Source organism: Falco cherrug, chromosome 14 (genome assembly GCF_023634085.1).
Source record: "Falco cherrug isolate bFalChe1 chromosome 14, bFalChe1.pri, whole genome shotgun sequence".
Classification (NCBI taxonomy): domain Eukaryota; kingdom Metazoa; phylum Chordata; class Aves; order Falconiformes; family Falconidae; genus Falco; species Falco cherrug.
The window spans coordinates 8,599,434-8,623,484 of NC_073710.1; the positions used below are offsets into that span (position 1 = coordinate 8,599,434).

Here is a 24,051-nt window from a genome sequence, read left to right on the forward strand (position 1 = left end):
CATCATAACACAGCCCTGGTGAGAAGTTATATTGGAAGGCTTTTTCAGTGTGAAATCTCACCTATATAAAAATACTGTTGACATGCCAACTGCCAGATGGCTGTTGAAATACCATCTTTCTTTGTTCTCATTTTCCGTAAGAAGCTTTAAGACTGAATCTTTGTAACAGCTTGATTGTTAATGCACTATAATCCCCCCCCCCAAAAAAAAAAAAAACCACCACCCAACTTTTCTGCTGCAGATGAGTAGGCATATTCTATATAATACGATACTCCTCCTATGATAAGGCCATCTTTCTTAACAGACAGCTGTATTAAAAACATTTTCTACAGTTAATTGAAAAGTCACCACTATAAATGTACCAAGTCAGTTCAGGACTTCCGTAACTACTTTTAAATAAATGACACCTAAATAGAACAGAAGGTAAGCTGTAAGTTTACGCTATGTTATAATCATCAGAGCTCAGTTTTGTTGAAACAATGTAAAAGCATTAACCATGCCAGTTTTGAAGGTATTAATAACCAAAAGAATTAATTTTAAAAATCCAGAAAATAAAATTATGCTTAAAATAATCTCAGACTTTGCAAATGAAGAGTACTAATTCTAAAGGGATGGACAAATTTTTGATCAAAGACTGAAAAATATATTAAAAAATCAAGAGCAATAGAGATGTTAAATCTGAAATATTGCTAGGCTGGTCAGTACCCCTATTATCCATTCTCTCTCTCTCTCCCCACCCAGTCATTTTGGCAACAGGATCATTTGGTTGGGGCACTAATAATTAAGTCCTCAGCTGACACTTTGAAAATAATCAGCCACACAGCACTATTTTTGTAATTAATTCCTGTCTTCTATAAAAAATGTGATCCCATCTATGAGACAATTGATAAAAATTGTATATGCTAACTTTGTTTTGAAATTCCTGAATTTCCTAACTTAAGCCAGAAGTTTGTAGGTATATTATAATATTCAGATCTAGTTATATTGCCTAGAAAATAGTGAAGTGCACAGTAAGCTTTCTGAAGACTATCAGTATTCTTCATAACTATTGAAAAGTTTGCAGTGTTCTTAACAGTAGTAAATAACAAAGCAAATTATGCGTATTTATGTATGATTACATATTATGTTACCACACTAAGAGGCACTTGTACTTGCTATCATTTTATAATTAGAAATTGCATATCATTAAGATTTATCAAATGCACTTAAATCCTACTGACAAACCCAGGCACCCGAATGGTTTACAATGTAACTCCTAATTTCCTTTCATAATTGTTTACTGTTGACATCTGTATTTTTGCTACGTCTTTTAGAAACAATATCCAGATAGCCTCAAATGTAGCAAAAAACCGCTGGTCTAAGGTTATTTGTGATGTACAATCTGCTACTCAAGAGCAGCAAAGTAAAATAAAAGTAGAGTAAAATAAAAAATCAGCAAACCAAAGGAAGTTTTAAGGAAGAACTGTTGGGAGGAGACAAAACCAGTTCTAATAATGGAAATTTAAGTCTTTTATTGCAGCAGAGCACCTGTTGTAACTGTTCATGCAGCTATTTACCTACATCGGAATGAGCAGTCCCATTGCCTCCTGTGAACTCCTCCCATTCCAAAATAATCACGATGACTCAATAGAGCAGTAGAACAATACATAACTGGCTGTCCAAAAGCTGTCTTCAACTTTTCTTAACTCCCAAACTCAAGTGTAATTAACTTAAGCTTACTGCCGGTTTGACCCAGCGGCACAGCATTTTCTGCCCTGGAAACTAGCACTTTCCAGGCTCAGCAAAGGAGAAGTGAAAGTTTCTTCAGACCTGTCACTGCTTTACTCTAAAATATTTTAAAGCACCACCTCCCATAAGAACTCTAGCAAGACAAAGCAACAGAGATGCCCATGTGAGAAATTTCTCTGAAAGCAGCAGTAAATGGCAGAATATGCCCCGCATCTATGTGTTGATGCCACTACCTGCATCTCCCACACTGACAGCTTGACACAGCCCTGGGAAAAGAACAGGATGGAAATGCTGCTGCACCTCCCGAAGTGTATAATAGCTCTGTTCAGCCTCCTAATGGACAAACTAGGGTGTTTTCAGTTAAATTGGCTGTAGCAGATTGGGTCTTTGCAATTACTACTAACTTGTACTGAGCACATTACTAGGTTAGTCTCCTATTTCTTTGGTGTGAGACAATTGACCACAAATAGTTTTCTTGAATGCAAATTCAGCTTAAGATCTGAGAATCAGGCTAGTTCTCTCATTTGTTATATCACAAGTAATAAAACTGAGCCAAATGTTGCCATCAGCTACACTGTGCATTACAAAAAAAAAAAAAAACAAAAAAACAAAAAAAACCCCACAAACCTGTCTCCTAACAATCTGCACAACAGCATAGTCAGTTTTTAATTTTGTGCTTATGCACTTGCAGAGAGGATACAGAACTGTGGATGATGCACACATACGGTAGAAATTAGTAGGTTAGGTATCTTCTTGAATTACTAGAGGAAACATTTTTGTTAGTAAAGAAAATAATCCGAAGGAGATCCACCTAATGAAGGGATTCTCTTTGTGTAGGAATTTTCACTGTAGAATTTAACATTTCATCATACCACGATAAATACATGGTTAAGAGGTAAACACAGAGAAATCGCTTTAACCACTGCTGGACTGCAGTAGCTATTTAACAATTCATGGGGAAACTACTCTTTGAGAGAGACTATATCATCTCTATTTGAAATTGAAAGGACAATTCAAGTAAGCGGAATAATATAATTATGTAACTTGGGATTTTGCCAGAGCATCAAGCATAATACTTCATCAAGCTTCTTACAGCACTGAAATGGATCTTTAATACCCAGAAAAGCTCAGGACCTTTACTACAGGGTCTCGCCGGATCCGCCCAGCACCCGTGGCTGAGCAGAGCCCTGCAGGAGCGCTCGGAGGGAGACGTGCCACCCCTCGCGCCCCTGCCGAGCCCTGCTCTGGCTTCCTCCAGCTGCTCTTCGGTCCCCCCCCTTGCTTCATTCGCCGTGATTGACAATCATGTTGGCTTGAAGAGCCTGAAATATTTAACTGATAATCTGAAGCAAGAGAATGACCTTTTCTAACAGGATATGCTGACCTTTGAACATCGCAGAAAGAATTTAACACTCAAACACATAGCACCAAACCACATGGAAATCAGAGCTTCATCTCTCACGGTCACGTTCGAGACTGTAGTGAGTGGCCCTACTCCTTTGAGCAGACGGAACTGCAAGTTGCAATTACGCAACTAATTTATAGTTTGCAGAATCTATTTTGTCTGTCGGCTGGGCTCCAAATCGCTTCCATAAAGTGCCTGAGCTCGGACAGCGGAGCTCCGCGTGGGGTTCCTGCAGGTTCAGACTTGCATCATTGTACACGACCGCGATGGGGAGAAGACCTGAGTTAAGTGGCGAACGTGACCTCCTGCGTCCTGCGAGGGGGGCTGGAGCCCGCTCTCCGGCACGGGAGACCCATGGCCGCGGCGCCCGGCACCGCAGCCCCCGCGGGGACCGGGCCGAGAGGGCTCGGACCGCTCCTGCCCGCCGCGCAAGGCTTTGCAGCGTGCTCCGCACACAGATCGAAACATCTTGGTTCAGTACTTCGGGGGTTCTCAGTAAAAGCTCTCAGCCTAGCCTAATGGGCGATTCTAGGGAAAATATATCCGATATGAAACGCCCTCAGATATGCTTCAACCCGTGTTGCCTACGGGAGATTTGAAAAAAAAATCTTCGATGGGCTTACATGTGTCGCTATGATTTTACACGTAGCCTACCGGTACGGCAACCGTTCGCGGCCATGCTCCCGGCTGCCCGGAACAGCAGCGGCTCTGGCCGCTACAGCCCCCCATCGCCCGCTCGGACGTGTCCGGGAGGACGCGGAGCCCCCGTGGTACCCCCGCTGCCCGGGAGCTCGCCCTCCCCGGCGGAAAGCCCCTCTCCCGGGGGTTACAGTTAGCCCTTCCCCCGACATCGCCACCTGCCCCCACCTCGGGCCCTTTTCCCTAAGTAACATCTCCCCTCAGAAGCTAACGCGATGTGATGGATAACCAGAGGGACGGCAGCCAGGGCAGGCAGCAGGCTAAGTGCGCCTTTTTATTAACTTCTTGTAAAGTAATAGCTCCATTTTAGCTGTCACTCTTGTCAGACAACAGCCGCACAATAGCGTGTGATGGGCTCTTCCCGGCGCCTCAGCTGCAGGCAGCACGCTGCAGCCAGGCAGGCAGCTGGGCACGCCGCACTGCTGGAGCCGCGCGGGCTCTCTGCCACCAGCGAGGGGGAGAAGGGGAGGAACAGAACACGAAGGGGAGGACCGGCTCCCTTGTGCCCCACCGGCACCCCAAACAAAGGCGGGCGGCCGCGGCTCAGGCTCACCGAGCCACCGCGTCCGGGAGCGGGGCTGCACGGCTGACCCGCTCCGCCGCGGTCGCTGCGGACGCGCTCCCGATGGCCAGCACTGCCGGGCTGCTCTGCGCAGAGGGGCAAATCCCTCAGACGGGCGGGGAGCATCGGGGCGTGGGGCGTGACGCACGGCGGGGGGGGCTCAACGGGGCCACTACAGGCTCCCCGTAGGGACGGGGCGACAAGGGCTGCTGCCCCGCCGCTACGGCGGCAGCCGCCACCCCCTCTCGGTGCCCGGCCGGGCGGGAGGAGCACAGCGGCCCCGCCGGCTGCGGCTGTGGCTGCTTGCGGGGCTCCGTGGGGGGCGGGCACATGCGTACAAGCGGCTCATCCAGGCAAACACCCCTCACATCTTAAATGAGCTTCATTTACCGGCAGCCGCTTCAGTCGCTGCCGGGCTGCGCTCGGACCGCCTTACGGACAGCGCCCCCGCCCCCCGCCCCCCGGGGCAGGCCAGCCCCGACGGAGCCCGCCGCGCCCCGCGCTAGATGGGACTGAGCGTGGCGGAGGCTCCGGGCTCGGGCGGCGGAGGCTGAGCGCGCCCCGCGCGGGGGCGCCGGGCATGGCCGCGGGCGGGCGGGGGCCGGCCGAGCCGTAGCCGCGGGCCACAGCGCCCTCGCGGGATGCCGCCGCCGCGCCCGGCCGCGGCCATGGAGCGCCGGTGATCGCTGCCGCCGCGGAGTGGCCGCCGCGGCCCGCCGGGAGACAATGGCCCTGCACAAACTCTGCTCGGTGCTGGAAGGTAGGAGCCGCGGGCGGCACGGCGCCCTCCGCGGTAGAAGCTGCCCGCGCCCCGCCGGAGCGGAGACCGCGGCACCCCCGGCGGCGCCCGCCCCTTCGGCTGCCCCCTGCGGCCCCAGCTCTGCCTCGGCCGCCTCCTACCGCCGGCGGAAACTTTGGTGCGAGGGGCAGGGGGGCTGCGCGGGGGGCGGCCGCCCCGCCGCTGCCGGGGCTGCTCCTGCCGGGTGGCCGCCGGCGCCCCGCGCAGCCCCGCCGCACCGCTTCCCAGCTGGGCAGCCGGCGGCCCCCGGCCCCGCTCTGCCCCATGCGAAACCGGCGCCGCGGCGGCTCGGGTCTGCGGCCGGGCGCTGCCGGGAGCCCAGCGCGGGGCCGCGGGGGCCAGGAGCCCGCAGCCACCCCGGACTGCCCCCAGCCCCGCTGGGCGCGGGCGGGCGGGCGGAGCACCTCTGTTTGGCTGGGGGGGCGGGGGGGGGTCCCGGCCCACAGAAGCGTGGGTCGCGGCGGCAGCCACCCTGCCCCGGTGCCTCGTCTATTCCCGAGACGCACTGAGACCTCTACGCTCCCGTCTTATCGCAGTAGAAATACTCTTTCCGCTTTCGGAACTCTCCTAACGAGCTGCCCAACAGCGATCACGTTGTGGTACTTGTTGTCGGGAGCAAAATCTGTTTTAGGCAAGGTTTTTACAACAGCAGTCACCGGAGTCACCAGGTACTACCTGGCCGGCATTTACCTGTGTCTCTCTTCCTCTTGAGGCTTTTAAATCTTGTTTCTAACTTCTTTAGATTCAGAGGTAGACAACTGAGGAAGGCTCCTCCTCATCCTAGCATTTCTTTGTCTGTGGTATTATTTATACAGCTCGACAACGGGCAAGGGTTTTGTTAGAAAATAAAGCTAAATATGGCAGTTAACCTTGTGCCTCAAGAGATTATTGCTAGCATTCTATATCTCCTTTAGCAATAGCAGACTTGAACCATCAGTGATTATTTTTTTATGGTTATTATTATTAAAGTATTCTGTTAGGAAATTTTGGAATGTCTGCTTGCATGATTGAAGCCAACAAGGCATTACTGCAGAGTGGAGAACTCTTTCTGATACACACTGATGTCCTCCCACGGTATGAAAGTTGTAAAGAAGTCTGTTTTACAAATACCCAATTTTACCATGACCCATAAAAATCCCAAGTTCCTGACCTGAAGGACCGAGGTCTTGAGGGTTTAAATAAATATTTATCATTTATTGGTATAATATTGAGAGACAGAAGATGCTTGCCCTCAATAACTCTCTGTCTCCCTATATAGGTGTTAACCATCCACTCAGATAACATCGGGATGGATATAAGGCTTACATGGAGGAGAAAAGGCATTTATATTTTTTTTCCTACTTCCTCTTTAGGTAACATAGTTAAATACCATAAGCCAACCATAAAATACAACTGACTTTTCTACTTCTTAATTACTTGCCATATATGCAGATTTAATTATGTTTCAGAAATATGTGATTGCTGCAAATGTGGCTGTACAGATTTTCTCCTGAGCAGACCTCATGCCAGTCTTCTATAATCACACTAGCATCCAGGTAAAAAGTCCCTCTACAGGAAGTTTTTTGTATTATTCATAATCTATAAATTACACAAAGCCATTAGTCAATAAGCTGTTAGTATTTTAAATGCATCACTTGCCATGACTACAGAAACAACCTATCATTACTTAGCATCGTACACTCCCTTTTATCTCTTCTTCACTAGAAGTCTTCCTGTAGTCCATTTATTACATCTAATCAGAAAGAAAAAAATACTCCTATAAATAGACACATAGATTTAATCCCAAAAGGAAACTGTTAGGAATAACATTTAAAGTAAGCTTCCATATTTTACAAGTTACATCTTAAATTCTGCATGGAAGCTTTACCTACAGTGGCAGTAATTTTTCTTTCTTTTTTTTTTTTTTTTTTTTTTTTTTCCCTCCATACAAATAGCTTTGTCTGCTGAACTGGGAGAATGCTGCTAAACCACATATAAAGTACCACAAAGCTCAGTATATTGTGAAAAGTCACGTAGCTTTTAACAATACTTAGACACGGTTTAATCTTATGTTCTTAACAGGGAATGCATATATACATTTCTGTCATCCACAAAGGATATATTTTTTTTGGCTGTATACCTCAGGGCAGAAGAGAGTCCATAATACTCACTTTGTGGCAATTCAGATTTCTTCTATTACACTTGTTCAGAACTAGTCTTATGTTCTTCCTCAGCTATATCAATAATAAGGGGTGATTTATATGAACATCTTTATATAATTCTTATTGCCTCTGTCCGTAGTGTTCAGCAAAATTTTTTGAAGTCTCACCCTGAATCCCATCATCTTACACTGGTTATTTGCTCTTATTCAGATCTCCCAGCCATTAGGGCTGGCTGGAAGCGGTGGTGAACCACAACAGCACTGAGGTGCCAATAGCTGCAGGTTTCGCTGAAGTGGAGCCCAGCCAATGCCCACCTGCTTTCTCAGTGGTGTATGTAGCGTGATGGAGGCCAAGGTGCTTTCTGCATCTTGGTTGCAGAAAAGACAAAGCCTTTTCCTCCTGTCTTCCGTTCTCAATGAGACTTTAAGCACACTAGAATCATTCTTTAATCCTAGCACAGCCTGCAAAATGCAACTGCTCTACAACAATAAACTATTATAACGCTCTGCTTTTGTAAGAGAGAAAAGCAGCCGCTTTCTTTATAAAGCCATGTTCCTGTTAATGTTTTGGAAGGAAATATGTCTATTTTTAATTTCCTCATATCTGCTATTCCCCCAAAAGGTGCTTGCTACGAGCTTGTTCCTATTCTTCAAATATGCTACCTCTTTCATTTCCGTATGCTATTATTTGGTTAAAAGAACCCACAAAGCCCAAGTTAAATCCTAACCGCACTGTAGTTTTGGACTGTTTCAGTTATTATATTGGATTAACTTAGAAAGCCAAAAGGAGAATTCTGTAGTTTCTGTCCTGATAATTCAACAAGCAGGCAGGGCCAGAACAAATTACTGCTACTTCGGGAAAGTCAACATTCCCAGCCTTCCAATGAGCTACAGAATTATTTCCAACTCTGGCAGGTTGCAAGAATGTGGACTACTATGATTAACTTCCTGCCATTCTGCTCAGCCCCCTCATTTGCATTTTGGCATGATTTTAACAGCTAATTTCTCACAAACAAGTAGTGATAGGAAGTAACACTTCCTTCCACACAAAAGCTAGGAATTAACAGCCTCCTGTTTCCAAAACCAAAAGGTGTAGCAATGGCCTAAAAAGCTAACAACAAGCAGAGAAAAAAGGTAATTCAAAAAATCTGTTAATGATTTCATGATTTGTCCACTGAAACAAGAAAGTACTGGCTGTAGAGGCTGCAGTGGCCCCAGTGAAGGCAGTATCAAGTGTGAGTCAGAATTTCATTTTTTGGCTTAAAAACACTGTCTACTTGCAACTTCGCTGCTGCACTGAAAAAAAGCTAAGCACCAGACAGCTTGCACCACTAAGCAGTTAGCAGAAGTAACTCTAGTAACTGTAGAATAGGATTCAAAAAGCTGCTGTGTTATAAACAAGGAAGGTATTTGGTGGAATGTATTATGCCTTGCTATTAATACGTATCCAAATTTCATACCCAAAATGCACCAACCCCAGAGTAGTAGAACTTCAAAAACATTAACTCCCTACTTTTCCTAAGACATAGTTGACAATGGCTGCTAAAATTTTTACAGAACAAATTGGTTATAATTACACTGATATTAATAGAAGAGTTCAGTGTATAAATCACGTAGGTATATAGTTGTAGCTGGCATGCAGAATAACACAGGACTGAAGCTAAAGCAGCTACTGAATTATGTATCCCTGTCTAATGAAAAAGCTAAGATTTTTCAGCACTTTCCCTGAGGTTTAATTCACAGAGAGATTAGGCATAAAAATTACTCCCAAAATGAAACTTTATAAGCTATTCATCATTTATGAACCTGTCAGAAATTCACAATATAATTCATTGCAGGAGTGGTGAAGAGAGCTGATAAACAGCTGCAATTATACCAGAAATTGCATGTACTCTTGTACATGTTGTTTACATATAAAACAGTTTACACATGTAGTGATGGACATGCTTTTGTGGACTGAAGGAAAATCTTAATTACAGTGTCTTGGATACAGTTGGGGGTTCTAGTACTGCAAACAAGCTTGCTGCTTTTCTGCCCTATATACTCCAATTCAGTTTTTAATTAATGAAGCACTTCAGTCTTGGACAACTTAAACAGCTTGCTACCTTTAAATAGCTTGCTACTTCTATTGATACGTGACCGACAACTGCCACCTCAAATACTGCAAGTGATTGGGGTGGGGGAGTGTATATTTTTCAACAAAGAATCAGCAGGTAACATTTCATGAAAAAAATCCACATTTCTTTTAGCTTATCTTTGTGCTTCACTCCATTTTCTATTATTACAAAGCTGGCCCACTATGCAGCAGGAAAGGACTGCCAATATGTTAACAGTATATTTCACAAAACCGCCTTCTTTACCATACAATGAAATCCATGAACACAGAGAAGTTTCTTTTTTAAGGAACTGAAAGTGAGGAGCTAGAAAAAAATACTAATTTATACTCTGTACACAAATTGTTGTCAGACGTGATAGAAGACAGCAGAACTTTTGATACTAATTCCGTAATAGACATTCCTGAAGACATTTCTACTGAAAAATACACTGTATCGATAATAAATACCAAGAGATGAAAAAGTTTGGTTCAATTTGATCTATTTTTAAGTCAAAAGTGTCCCTATCTAAGTGTTCTAGGAATAAGTGATCTCTGTATTCATAATTGTCATATACAGTAGGTTCAGTTCTGTCAGCTACAGGGAAACCATCTGAACTTTAAGTCAGTGTATATATTTTAATAAGGTTTTTGAAACCCCTCATCAACGTGGTTTGCACATGCAGCCTTCTCTTCAGTCTCTTGCTGCACACAGCTTGGAGATGAAAAAAGATCTTCCCTATAAAAAGGAAAGCTTCTATTTTAAAAATGAAAGATATCATTCTTCCGGCAGAAGTTTTGCTGGCAGACATGCCCAGGAATGGATTATAAGTAGCAGGATGTGGAGCAACTGGTAAAATGAAGCAGCCCACAGCTGCTTATACATTTCTAATGGAGGAAGGGATCAGAAACGTTAAATGTTTTGAGCAGACCTGGAGGGGACTCTGTCACAGATCCATCCAAGCATGAATTGTTCTGCAGATGATTTTGATCAAAAGGACGTGGGAGAACTGCATTTGCTTCCTGAATCAGTTAACCTGGTTTCTCCATAGAGATACAGACTCCCAATTTGTTTCTTTGGCAATCTCTAAGAGAGGAATCCCTACTGGAAACAGCTGGAGTGAGATGAAACTGTTGTATCTGAGAATAGACTTGCATGCATTCAGATATCCTGCTGGCATGCTAATGGCTAACAAGATTTGGATCTTAGAAAGGCGCTAGAGTCACTGTTAATAGATGATGAAGCCCACTTCTGCTATCAAGCTTTTGTGAGGAGAATTAAAACAGGTTGGCAGCTCCACTAGCATGCTCTGGGTAAGGCTTACAAACAGCTAAAACACATCTTGCCTGATGCACACCTTCATCTCTGTTACTTGGTCCCTTGGCAATCCTGCAGTATATTCCAGTATGAGGAATCACCAGGGCTGTTAATAGGCTGTTACAGGGAGCCACCTTAACTGCTCTTTGATACTCATTTTACCAATCTGCAAATGTCCTGTTGAGACTACAAGAGATTAGGGAATATATTCAGACTACGAACTGTAAGAGCATGTGGGATTCAAAAACTGCTTGTGTTTTCATCCTCAGCAATAGAATTGTTTGCCTAAAAAAGCAGCAACAGATGCAACCCAGTATTCCTTTTATCAATTAGCAAATGTCACCAAATGCTAGGAAGAGAGAGAAAAATCTCATTCCCTGGAATTTACAGTTTGTGTTTCTGAGCTAAAAATCAGAAATGCACTTAATTAAATAATTAAAGTGCCTGGATACTTTACCGTGCATGTCTAATTGTCTGTCTAAAGTTCTTTATGAGAAGACTGGTCAATCACTTTGAATTTGTGCAGCCTCTAACATCACAGACCCTACGCTTGATCAGAGTCCTTAAAAGCAACCAAAGCCTGTATAAGTAATTTATGTTGTACATATAATCTTGGCCAGAGAATAAGATATGACATCACAAATGTCCCCACCACAGTAACAGCTAACATTAATGTTTAGATGTACATGGGAGAAAAAATGCATGTAAAAGCTGGGGTACTGTGACTAGCAGTTACTGAAAGTAACATTAATTTTAGTACACGGGGCAAATTAGGACCTAGGTTTAAGAATAGTACACAGAAAAGGATTCATTCCCATAAGGCAAAACGTAGTATATAATTAAGATCAAGCATTTGTTACTCTAGGCTGTAGCTGCCAGAAAGAAGCAGGCATCCTGGCAAGATTTTGTAACATGCATGACCTGTGTGTTGCCAATTAGTGTCTGTTTGGACTCTATGTGTACAAGGTGCTGCCTAATCCAGGGAGTACAGCATGAAGATAAAACAGTGAATCCTGCCTGAAGCAATGTCTGTCATCTTTATCCCTAGGATTCTGACTACCGCTATAGTAAGAACATGTAATACTCTAAATGATTAAGTCTTTATTTTAAAAATTGGTGGAATTTTTCACTCAGTTTCTCAGCTGTGCATGACTGCTCCCCAGTTTGATATTCAGCTTGCCCTGCATGCATAGATCCCCCACTGTCATCACTGAAGACAGACACTGCTCTCAGAGCCACACAGCAAATCTAGTCTGTTTTCTCTATATGCGAAGATTCCTAGAGCGTGTAGAAAAAGCAGAGGAAAGACATACCATAGGGAGCTTAGAGCAGTACTGTATCCCATGAAATCTGAAGTATGCATCTTGCCAGAAAGCACAAGCATATGTCAGATTTGCAGCCTTAAGCACTTGTTTTTCTAAGCAACACACTGATTTCTCAATATTGGGTTGTGCACCTGTTTACTGTAAAACTAACTATTATTCTCATTTTTAAAGAAAAATAGGAGCCATTCATTTGTGAATCTCTGTATTTCAATACAAAAATTTACGATTTTTTTTTTGCAGCTTAGATCAATTTTAGAGAATTTTATGAAATGTCAGCTAAGAAAATCTTGATTCCTGCAAACAATGCATAGTTTATTACACCAGTTCAGAGGATTTTTTTACATTATTCCATAAGCCTATTTCAACAACAGAATAGTAAAAAGAATTTGCAAGCTATGGTTACTGTTTTTACTCTTAAAAATTTATACAGCTGTCTGCAGGCCATGTGGTCTAAAATATTTCATGCAAAGAAGTGGAAATGAAAAATCGATTCTTTCAAAAACAGAGACAGAAGCTTGCTACTTTTTCTTTATTTCTGCTTAATGTTCACATAGGTAAAAACTATAAGAGCTTTAAATGGTAGTACGAAAGTATGCACCATAATTCATGGAATAAAAGTCTGAGCAAATAGCAGATTCATGAATAAAATAAGCCCCTCTTAATCTGCCTGCCTCAGTGGCTGTGCTGCTGTTGGCTTAATGATAGCCTCTTCTACAGTGTACATATGAAATAAAAGCTCAATTTAAGTTGCAGAAGCACTAACCTCTGTTATGTTTACCAACTAAATATCTCTAAGTTTATAATGTCAGCCTCCCATATTTCAGTGTCCTCTAGTAGAATTTTCACCACACTGCTCCATTAAAAACAAAACAAACACACCCTTCTGCCTCTTTGATATTCAATGTAGTCATGCAATCCTGCACTGTTTGTGCTGTTGGTTACATTAGCAAACAATGTTCGAGTGGCATTCTTAGATACTTACTACCTCTGCTTCCTGCACCATAATGGAATATGGAGCTAAGTCTAGAGTTATCTTTCATCCACACTGAAGGACAGTTGTATCACAGTGATATGTGGTAGACTTTAAAAGAAGAAAAAAGAGGGAGCAGAGGAATACTGTGTCCTATTGCAAGTTCATTGCAAGTAATTATTTGAATTTCAGTTTATTAGAAATAACAAGATCATTCTTCATGCTTCTGGAAGTGCTACAAGACTTTTAGTGAAAGTAGTTTAGTATCTTGTGTCTGTTCTAGCTGCTCTGTGTCCCCACATGCAGTACAAGGACACTGGTTCAGCAATAGCTCTCCACTATCCTACAGCATCTCTCTTCCCTAGACATCTTCCTTCCTTCTTACTGACTTGCATGGTCCATACTAGTCTTTGAGATTCAAAAATATCTTTCCAGGAAGAGGTATGGATTTAGGACACCAAGTGATTTCTTTGTTGTTTTTAAAATGCATACAAAAATGGGTTAATGGAATCAGTCTAAAAGGTCTAAAAATATCCTGACTGATTTTTTTTTCCTTCTTTCTTTTCATCCTGAACATTGATGGGCCTTGTTTTCAGGCAAAAAACTCGTTTGCTATACCATGTTATACTGTGTCACGTAAATGCACGCAGTTTAAGGCAATACTACCTGAGGCATCCCTGCACAGTACTCTTAGGAAGAGAAGATGTAAGTCCTCTCTCCACCTTTTTGCTAGCAATGCCACAGAGCTAAGGACAGCACACATACAGAGCATTAGTCAGAGATACCTCTTTTCTTTATCATGCTATCACCTGGAATAAAAGTAATGGCAAAGGAAGGCCTTTAAACATTTGCTGTGTGGGCTGAGAGTATGAAACAGATAGGCTTTGCCAGGGAAAGGCAAGAGATGGAAGAGATTAAAAATGAAGAAGATGAAAAAGGTGGGGAACAAAGGTGGCCCATACTTACTGTATCCACTCACCCATATAACATGACAAAAGGGAGACAGTAAGACAAATGCTCAGCCCATTTATCTTCTGTAATTGCCACAGGAAATATGCACTGTTCTTTTGCACTTACACACGCATACACAGCTCTGGACTATTTATAGAAGTGGCACAGGCTTTAGTGAAAGCCAGTCAGATTTTCTCAAGTCCTATTAGGAGGCTTGTTTCGGTATCCGCATTATTTCAAGAAGGGAAACACTGGTTAGTGTAACTGAACATCTATTCTTATGTTGTCTCTATCTGTACAAGAGAGCACAACTGCTGAAATAAACATAGATGCTTACTGATATTTTAAAACTGAAAAATTAAAAAAAAAGGTATATTGTAACAGTGTTACCAGTAGTAGACAGCTGTACTAAAAAAAAACCCAACAACCAAACTCAACAAACCTCCCAGTTATTTCACTGTTACTTGAAAGTGACTATCTGCATTAATTTTGATAGCCTTGAAGATACTTATTTTACTCATATTTCTGTTTGATTGCTTTAAGAAAAAATGACAAAACTCATTTCACATTTTAAGAAAGCAGCACAACAAGTTACAAAGAGATTGCTATCTCCTTGCAAAATAGAGGGTGGGCAGAGCACACCTTTACAAAAGGTTAATTCAACAGGAGGACATACAGGCACATAATTTACATAGGATTGTGGAAACTGCGTTTACTTTAATAATAAAAAGCCAACTTTGGAGTGTTTCTCCAAAACCAGTGTAGAAAAAGCCAAAGAAAATACATAGAGAACTTTATAACTACTATCAAGATTGTCTGTTAGGGACAAATGATCTCAGTAGTACAAATGCATTATACGTTCATGCGCTTAAACTCAGAAATCTTCGAGTGCACAGTTTAAGCACAGAAGCCACAAAAATGAACTGCAAATCATTTTGAAATAGTAGCATCTATATGAGAAAAACTAAAACCTAAAAATATCTGAAAACTGTCAATAAAGACAGGATATTTTATTTGCTTTAAAGACTAGTGAACATCCATAACTGGAAAACCAGTAAGGGTACTAGATACTTTCTTCTGAAGGATGCATTTTCAATGTAGGGTGTCAGCAATGATTAACGATTGATACTTTGTATTGGGATAATGACAGTCAGGATTTTCAGTATATTAATACTGATGAAAATGCAGAATTATTGTGAAGATGGAAGTTGCGAAACTACCTAAGTCTTAACCTACCAGCTCATAATCCATCCCTGAAAATCAAATAAGCTTCTAGGAACATAACACTTGTTTGCAAGACCCATATGGTATTTTAGAATACCCACAGTTGTGAACTTGACTTACAAGGGGAAAAGTGGTTGTTGATGAGGAAAGTCTCATAATGATATACAGTTTTAATATGGGTAGAGAGAAGAAAGGGCAGCAGAAACATGCATAATAAACCACAGATGCTAGGTGGACACTTTCAGGGGCAGACTTTGGTTCCTTTTGTCTTTCCCCAAGATAATGTATCTATGCCAACATTACAGCAGCATCTAGATAAGTTCAGTCAAGATCACCGTAGTTCACAGTCAGTGCATGCTCACTGTGGAACTCTCTAAAGGGCTGAAAGTCTAACAGCAACACAGGGAAAATCACAGATAGAGGAAATGCTGCTTCAGCACAAGCCGCTAAAATGCCTGAGCAATGAGACAGGAAAAGTGAGAAAATAATTTTAACTTCTTGAATGTGACAATAAAATTCATGTTGAAATCTTTTTTCCCCTGCAGTGGTAAGGCCATGCCTGTCTGACTTAGTATTAACAAGTAGATTAAGAACATGGGAAAGGCCATACCACGTCAAATCAAAGGTCCATTGAACCTGGTATCTTCTTTCACAGATATAAAAGGAGAAAGAGCATAAAAGTAGAGCAAATTATATTTGCCCCAAATACCATCCCGGACTTTCAACAACTTATGGCTTAAGGGGTTTCTGAAACAATTTTCTATTTCAAGGATGCGTTATGAAATATGTGCACTAGAAAAATAATAATCTTTGTTTACTTTGAACATGCTACCTGCTAGCTTTGTCTGATATCTCCTGGTTCCTGTACAGGAAGAGACAACAAGTAGTTACTCTCTATTCACCATGTGAATGACATTTGGCGATGTTATACCTTGTGTCTTGTCTCCTCTCAGGCAGCTGCTGTCCAGGGCAAAGAGTCCTAGCTTACTTAGCTAGTTCTCAAAGGTATGTGTCCAGATTTGTAGAGATACTCAAGATGGAAGCAAATGAAGGATTTGAAGAGTAACATGATTATATACTCTCTTTCATTCTCTTTTCCCATCCTGGTAATCCCTAACAATCTGAGGAGACAAAGCATTTTATGAAAATCTGGACATTAAGACTGCTTTAAAACTATTGATGAATAGTGGAATATGTGCTGTTCAGACTGACACTTCGAAAATGTAAATGTAAGGAAAAGGCCAAAAGCAAAACATCTAGACAGCTTCATTTTAGGGAAGGAGGAAGGAAGGGAAGGGAAGACTGAAGGGAAGGAAAGGGAGGAAGGAAGGCAGGAGGGAGAAGCGTGTTGGAAGAAAGAGGATAGCAGAATCTTTAACAGGTTCAATATTCAGTCAGATCAGGTCTGGAAAACAGCAGCATATACCAACACCTGAGACTAACACAAAACTCCAGCAAACCAGAGTGCTTGCAGCGGTGCATGTCCTAACAGTGTCCACATCCTAGCTGTTGTCACTGCTCGAAGTCTCTCCCCATTGTTAGAACTTGTATCTGCTTGTTTTCTACTGCCACATCGTTCGCAGAACTCCGTGGTATTGTGGCAGCATCACAACAACCAGTCTTGCAAGAACTGTTCTATAGTACTCCTGAAATCCACGCAGGGATAAGACCACACAGTGTCTCCTGAGTTCCTGATTAATTTCTTGGAAGCTGGAGAAGTCTTTTGTACACATTATGTAAGTGGAGGTTTAGGATAAATAGGGTTAGATATAGCACTGAAACATCTTGTTTCAGGATATAAAAGTTATATAGAAGATAGATACCATGTAACTTTATAAAATGCTTGCAAATTAGTAGATACTCTAGAATACATTCTTGAAGTCCCCTCAAACAGTAAATAGCTATTCTCATATACGCTTTCTTAAAGAACCCGGAAGAAGAGCGGACAGTGCACTTAGGCTGCACTGGTTTCCTAAAGTTGAAATTTTAAGAACGTTCATAATTAATTATGTAATTCTGTATGTTCTGGGTTGTTTTGGTTAGTGATTCTAGGATTTGCATGAATCAGAACTGCAGAAAATGGTCTATAATTTTTATGAATTACTGATGTTTCTCCTGTCTGATTTCTCTCATCAGTGTTGCTAGTAACAATCCTTGTAGTGGAAGGGATTGCCGTTGCACAGAAGACACAAGGTACAATTTTGGTTTGATCATTTTCTTTTAAAAAATTTAACAGTTTTATAATTTTTAAAAAAGCAATATAAATGAAAGAAAGTGTTTGTGTTCAGGTATTAATAGCTCTTGAATTACCAGTATGAATTCCAGGATTTTCCATTTCCCTGTTTACCGCATTTTTTTCCAATTGAACAAAGCCATCCAGTGACAAAGAACATGGAAGTTCACTTACCCAGTTAATATTCCATGGCTTCAGACCTTACGGGGGGGGGGGGGGGGGGGGAAGGAAATTCATGTTTTCTGTACCTGACAACAAGCTTTTCAAATAGTCTACCCACAAACATTTTTAAGGCTGCTGAGTGGGGAAGGCATCAGTTTCACAAACCTTATTTTCTCATATGTGGGATTAACCTACACTTAGGAAAGAAGAATTCCTTGAACTGACACCTACAGAATTTTCTGGAACCATTTCTGCAGGAGAGACCAAGTTTTCACCCCCATAAATCAAAAAGCTGCCAAGATACCAGTGGAAGGTGATGAAATTACTGGAGGCAGTTAAGACCTGTATCAGTATGGACACCCTTTCGAAGGTCTGCAAAGAAAAACTACATAAATATAAATAGCATTATGAGAGCACCCTGTGACATTTAGGAAAAATCTAGCAGAAACCACATCTCTGGTATCTTGTTCTCTCTAGTTCTGCTGATACCAGGAGAAGAGCAAAGGTACTTAAAAAGAATGTGAGAGAGCTCATACTATTCCCAATTCATTTTCTCCTGGGATAAGGAAATGCAAACTAACAAAGGTGCTATGAATGGTCCAGCACGGTGCACTACCTTACTAAACTGCATAATCTCAGTCAAGGATCATATTTTCCCGTACTTCCAGAAGAAAAGTTTTGATCTTAAATGAGACCCTTAAGTACCAGTGCAATCTACCTATTGCTAGTAATTTTATTAACTACCATTGCTGTATTTAGTGTATTTACATATTATAATCCATTCTGTTATAAGCATTCTGTATTAAAAAAATTATTGTAAATAGATATTCAACCTAAGGGCCATGTACTTCAGTTTTTTCTGGAATCAGAGGCAAAAATAGTAAAACCTAACAAATATTTTGGATTGTATTTGCATAGGAATGGAGAAGTATTAAGCTGTAATATAATGCTGCTGTATTGGCAGCCACTCTCACTATCTGACTTAGAAGAATATCAGAAAATCTAAACTGACGTGGGTAAAAAAAAAATATTCCCTCTCTTCCCTTCCCAAGGATTACTGGTCATACTTGATATTAAAAAACTGTGATCTCTTTAGGATATACCATATCACTAAATTAAACATAAGATTTTCCTAGCTAGATGTTAACAAGTGCATAGAGGAGGGTTTTCAACCAAAATAAATTACTTTGTTCTTTTATAGTACATGTGTTACGTCAGTGTTTTGCTTTTGCAAGATCAAATTTGCATGCTTGCAAGAGGAATTTATTTGATCACTTCTTCTTCACTTAAGGTGGACAAAATATTGGAGTGAATCGCATTCCTCCTACCCAGTGTGACAACTGGGTACGGACAAGTAATGGAGGACATTTTGCTTCACCAAACTACCCTAACATGTACCCACCAAACCAGGAGTGCATCTATATCTTAGAAGGTACATGGTGTATTTCTGTTTTATTGAGTTGTAATCTTGCTGTTAAATGGGTAATTGTGAACTGTAAAAACTGTGTCATTTTACTATACTGTCAGGTATTGTATAGCCATACTGGTAATATAATCAATTCTGCAGTCATCTGGTTGAACAACAAGCTAAATTTGCTCTCTGAAGTAATAATAACAAATCAATAGAAAACACAAACATTCAGGAATTAGCTGTATGGCATAAGACATACCCTCACAGCCAGAAAAAGCAGCGTCAGATCTACTATAATCTAAGAAGGCACGGAACTATTAAGATAAAAATAAAAAAATATCACTTCCAATATTGCTCATAATAAACTGCAAAAGATGGTTGAAGACTATCTGGCATTAATCAGACCATACTGTGTTATTCCAAGTCTATCTCACAAGCAGAAAATCTTTATGCTGTCCTTTATTAATAAGAAAAAGACACATCTGACTGCCATAGCACTGTACTAAAAGTATGGAGATTTGTTAACACTGCTGAGGTCACTATTAAAATAATGTGATGAGAACAAAAAAAAAAATCATTAAGTAAAATACAACCACATTCCAATGAGAATATCTTGGATAAAGGTTGCAAGACTTGGGACACACTAATTATTTTTTCCTCTTATTAGAATACACCCAAAACCCACTGGAGTCAGCTGAAAACCTTAGTCAGCTTAATCATCAGATTCATATCAATTAATTGAAATATTTCAAGTAATATGTTTCAGTGAGTTTTTATTTGTATAGTACTGTTTCATAGACACCCTCATTTTTGCTTGTATGCATGCACATCTGAAGTTTTGCATCTTCCTTGCCAGTGAAGGCACTGGGGAGTTCCATCCTGTCCAGCTCAGGGTTCACACGTACCAGATCCGTTGCTGGATCTCCCTTGTGCAAGAAAGTTTCCATGGGGCACAGAATCGGTTTTCATGACTCTGTCCTCACAGTCCTTATACAGAAACATTACAGGTACCTGAGTGAGACCAAGGTCCTCCACACCTTCTAGCTAAGGCATAGTCCTTCCTGCAGACCACCGCCAATATGTGCAAACGGCTACGAATTTTTTTAACTCATGTAGCAAGTAAGGTGTAAGGTCTAAACAGAATGTTAGAGACATATAAGTAAATCATTTTTGCATTCAGAAGAAGCAGACAGCACGTGGTTCTTTAATGCTGTCATTTCAGATAACCAAGCAGTATCTGAAAGTTCATGTAGCTCAATAGATGACAAGAACAAGAAACACTGAAGCTATTCGTGCAATATAGTGTCAGGGTTCCAATGTGGAAGTCTAGTCACAAGGTATCATAGCTGCATCTCATCAGGATTTAGGGATCTGATCCAAATCCTGATGTTAGGCTGTCACCGGTTCAGACTTACCAACATCTGTAGACACCTGAATATTAGTAATAAATATATGAAGCATTTACACTTCTCTGAATATTCTAATAAAAGATCTCTCCTGCCAAAGGATCTCCAAATTTGGGCTTAATGTTTAGGAAATATACCCGTGAGTAGTTCTTTGTATCTTTTTATTTTCCATTCTTTTCTGCATCCATCAATATTTTGTCCTTTTTTATGTACTTTGCTTTCACAAAACACTGGTTTTACTTTATATCTTAATATAAACCTTGTTTGAATACCTTTGCATGTATGTTAATATCTGTTACATGTGCTGCGTTAAATTTATGTCATTACTGAATTCTCAACAATAAAGAACAGCAAGCAAAAAAAAATCCATAAAATCCCATGAAAAAGTATCTTTGGCTCAGTCATTTGTAAAATTGTTATTACAGTGTATCAAAGTTTTTGTAGCAGACTGCCAGATGTATTTTGAGAAGTTTCCAGTCTCTTTTTTATCTTGCTGTTTTGGAGGCCTGTCTTTTCATTATTTCATGTCTTCATGTGCTTTTTATATAGATCTTCATTAAATCTTTTGCTTGATTTTTTCTGTCTAGCTGCTCCACGACAAAGAATTGAGTTGACCTTTGATGAACCTTATTACATAGAACCCTCATTTGAATGTCGGTTTGATCATCTGGAAGTTCGAGATGGACCTTTTGGTTTCTCCCCTCTCATTAATCGTTACTGTGGTCTGAAAAGTCCTGCACTAATTAGATCAACAGGGAGATTTATGTGGATCAAGTTTACTTCTGATGAGGAACTGGAAGGAAAGGGATTTCAAGCAAAGTACTCATTTATACCAGGTAAAGATATCTAAAATCCTGATCAGGTTAATGACCATCTGCTCCCATTGAACTCTGGATGTATTTATGCTGGCAATCTAGAGATGTATTTCATCATAACTTCTTACAAAGGCAAAGTGACAATGCAATAGTTACAGTGTCAGTCCTGCTAATCCTACAGTGTACTTGACTAAAACCCCTTTGGCAAATTGACTGAAGGAAATTACAGGTCTCTAGTTTGCTTGTGGAGAAGTCAGTTGATCTTGTTCATGATGAAGGCTTCATCAGCTTCCCTGTTACTCTTAACTTGTACCAGTTTCACAGGTGGTAGGAATGGAAAGAGCAGTTACGTAGACAAATAGCTGGCATTTTCAACAGCCTATCTTCTAGGAATGTAAGACACTATGACAAAAACACTTGAAGCATATTTACAATAGCACTTCCAGCCAGATGCAAAACATTTTAAATCTTCATTCTGAAAAGCCAGAAGAAATATCTATACAGTCCAAGCATCAGCTCTTAGTGTAACTAGTTTCCTTGAAATCACAGGCTCAGGCAACAGAATTGTTCTTTGCTCAAAGTACTATGTAATTTACAGGGCATGAAGGAAAGGACAATATGCTGACAGTGCCTTTTGACAAACAAAAAGTACATCTGCTCTGTGGGGCCACTTAAAACTGGCAGGGCATTCTTTTTACAAGAAAATTTGACCTGATGTTCTTGCGTAAAGCTTGACTGCTGTACTTCATAGGTACTGTATGTGTAGCTATCAGCATTTTATTGTCCTTTGGGACAAAAGACAATGTACAAATGTCAGCTCTGCTACTACTATACATGTATACACAGACATAACTTTTTAATGTCATCTTTACCCAACTGGTCTTTACCCCTACAGCACATGAAAAGACTCTACATGATTATATATTATAGCTTAGAGAACTGTATGCCTTGCTAGGGATTTAGACTTGGAAACTCTTCAGATTAACATGGTGACCAGTACACTGGGAAGAACGTGCTAAAATGTTTTCATAGGAACAATGCTTTTACATTTTGCTAAATCTATTTCCAAACTCATGTCATTAACATCAGTTTCAAAACTAACTTAGCCTAGTTCCAGGCTGGAACTTTAAATATACGTTTAAAGTATTATTTTCACAATAGATTGCAGCAACTGAAAGACTGGTATTTTTCTTTTCTTTCTTCTACATTTACATGGAGTGTGGTAAAACGTCTTGGGATTGTGAAAATGGAAGCAGACATGCACGTACAACCCCACTTCATAAAAAAAATAATGAGTTCACAAAGAAGGTTGAAAATCTTGCAGAATTTTGCATATAGTGATCATAGATTTCAGTACAGGTAGCTAAAACAAAGGAAGGTAAAGAAGGCATTTTCTCAACTGTACTGAGTCAAGCTCAGGACTGAGGTACTTTGGGGGAAGTGATAAACTCACTATACAGAAAAACATTTAGAGGATTACAGGAAGAACCAAATTCTGGATCTTCATTTGGAAGATAATTTAGGCAGGCACTTTTGCATTAACCAGTGCTTTCTTTGCATAGACTAGCACTTCACACACATGCACACACTATGATTTGCCTGATTTATGTGGTGATTTTCTATGCCACAGCTATGAATGGGCGTTTCTATGTGAATGAAGTTTCTATGCTGATTTGACGGGAAACACTAACTCAATCATTGAAATGTAAACCTTGGACATCCCAGCCCATTACAGACTCATTTTTAGCCAGCCCTAGACCCAGTAAAGTCAAGTGCCATCAGTTAACCATTATGAAAAAGTATATTCTTCACTATTAGTATGCATACAGTATACTACCGCAGTGGATATATATACTACAGATACATAACACTACCATACATCACATTTAGAAGAGAGGAAGTAGAGAAGCAATTAAAGGTGAAATTCTACCTTCATAAATTATGTCTAGAACTGTGCTACCTGGCCTAATAGAAGAGGCATGGGTACCCAAGGGACAAGCGTCTTTAGTATTGAACTGACCTTCTTTATTAATAGCAATTAGTAATTTCAAATTGTTGATATGTTGTACTAAACTACTCCATTTTAAATTGTTCAGAACTAGACAGACAGCAATCTGATAAAAATGATGCACACAGAAAGATCCCCTGTACTCTTGTGGAGCTCAAATGATTTCAGTAAAAACTGGCATGATTAAATTCAGAATGTAACGTAGGAACAAAATACCAAATAGTAATTTTTGGTGTTATGCTGAAAAGCTGAGCTGTCAGCATAGAATTACCTTATTCAGATAAGGTCAACCTTTGCAGAATAATGTTATCATAAAAAAAAAAAAAAATGGTCTCTGTAGCCTCCAATTGATTCAGTAAACTTTCTGGTAATTTTTATTGTGACATAATAAAAAATGGACATAATCTTCAGATTATACTAAACCTTGAAGTGATTCTCAAGCACTGATAGCCCCTGTGATTCATTACTTCTTTCTATTACAGATCCTGACTTCACTTACCTAGGAGGTATTTTAAATCCCATCCCAGGTCTAGTATTACAATAACAATTTCTTTATACATGAAATTTTAAATTAATACCATATTGCATTTGACAGCAAGGTATATCTTCTCCCTAGACTGCCAATTTGAGCTCTCAGGAGCTGATGGAATAGTACGTTCCAGTCAAGTAGAACAAGAAGGAAAAACAAAACCAGGACAAGCAGTTGACTGCATATGGACAATTAAAGCTACTCCACATGCTAAGGTGGGTTTCATTCATATCATTCAGCATATAATGGGTTTCCAACTCATTAGTAACAGGTA

At 40.7% G+C, this 24,051-nt stretch overlaps 1 protein-coding gene across 7 annotated transcripts in view; it reads left to right on the top strand.

Moving 5' to 3' along the window:
- Nucleotides 1-4,705: 4,705 nt before the first annotated feature.
- Nucleotides 4,706-24,051, top strand: part of NETO2 (neuropilin and tolloid like 2) — a 35,106-nt gene continuing 15,760 nt past the window's right edge. Inside the window, exons 1-7 of one of the 7 annotated variants that reach the window (XM_055726847.1) lie at nt 4,719-5,154; nt 17,350-17,406; nt 17,810-17,978; nt 18,900-19,040; nt 21,013-21,261; nt 23,731-23,775; nt 23,865-23,992. In XM_055726847.1, the coding sequence (XP_055582822.1) occupies nt 19,001-19,040; nt 21,013-21,261; nt 23,731-23,775; nt 23,865-23,992 (462 nt within the window). In that variant the 5' untranslated portion in view covers nt 4,719-5,154; nt 17,350-17,406; nt 17,810-17,978; nt 18,900-19,000. Of the gene's footprint in view, nt 5,155-6,709; nt 6,729-17,349; nt 17,407-17,809; nt 17,979-18,899; nt 19,041-21,012; nt 21,262-23,730; nt 23,776-23,843; nt 23,993-24,051 lie in introns of those variants that run through there. The other 6 variants (XM_055726845.1, XM_055726842.1, XM_055726843.1 and 3 more) reach the window with 6 other exon arrangements.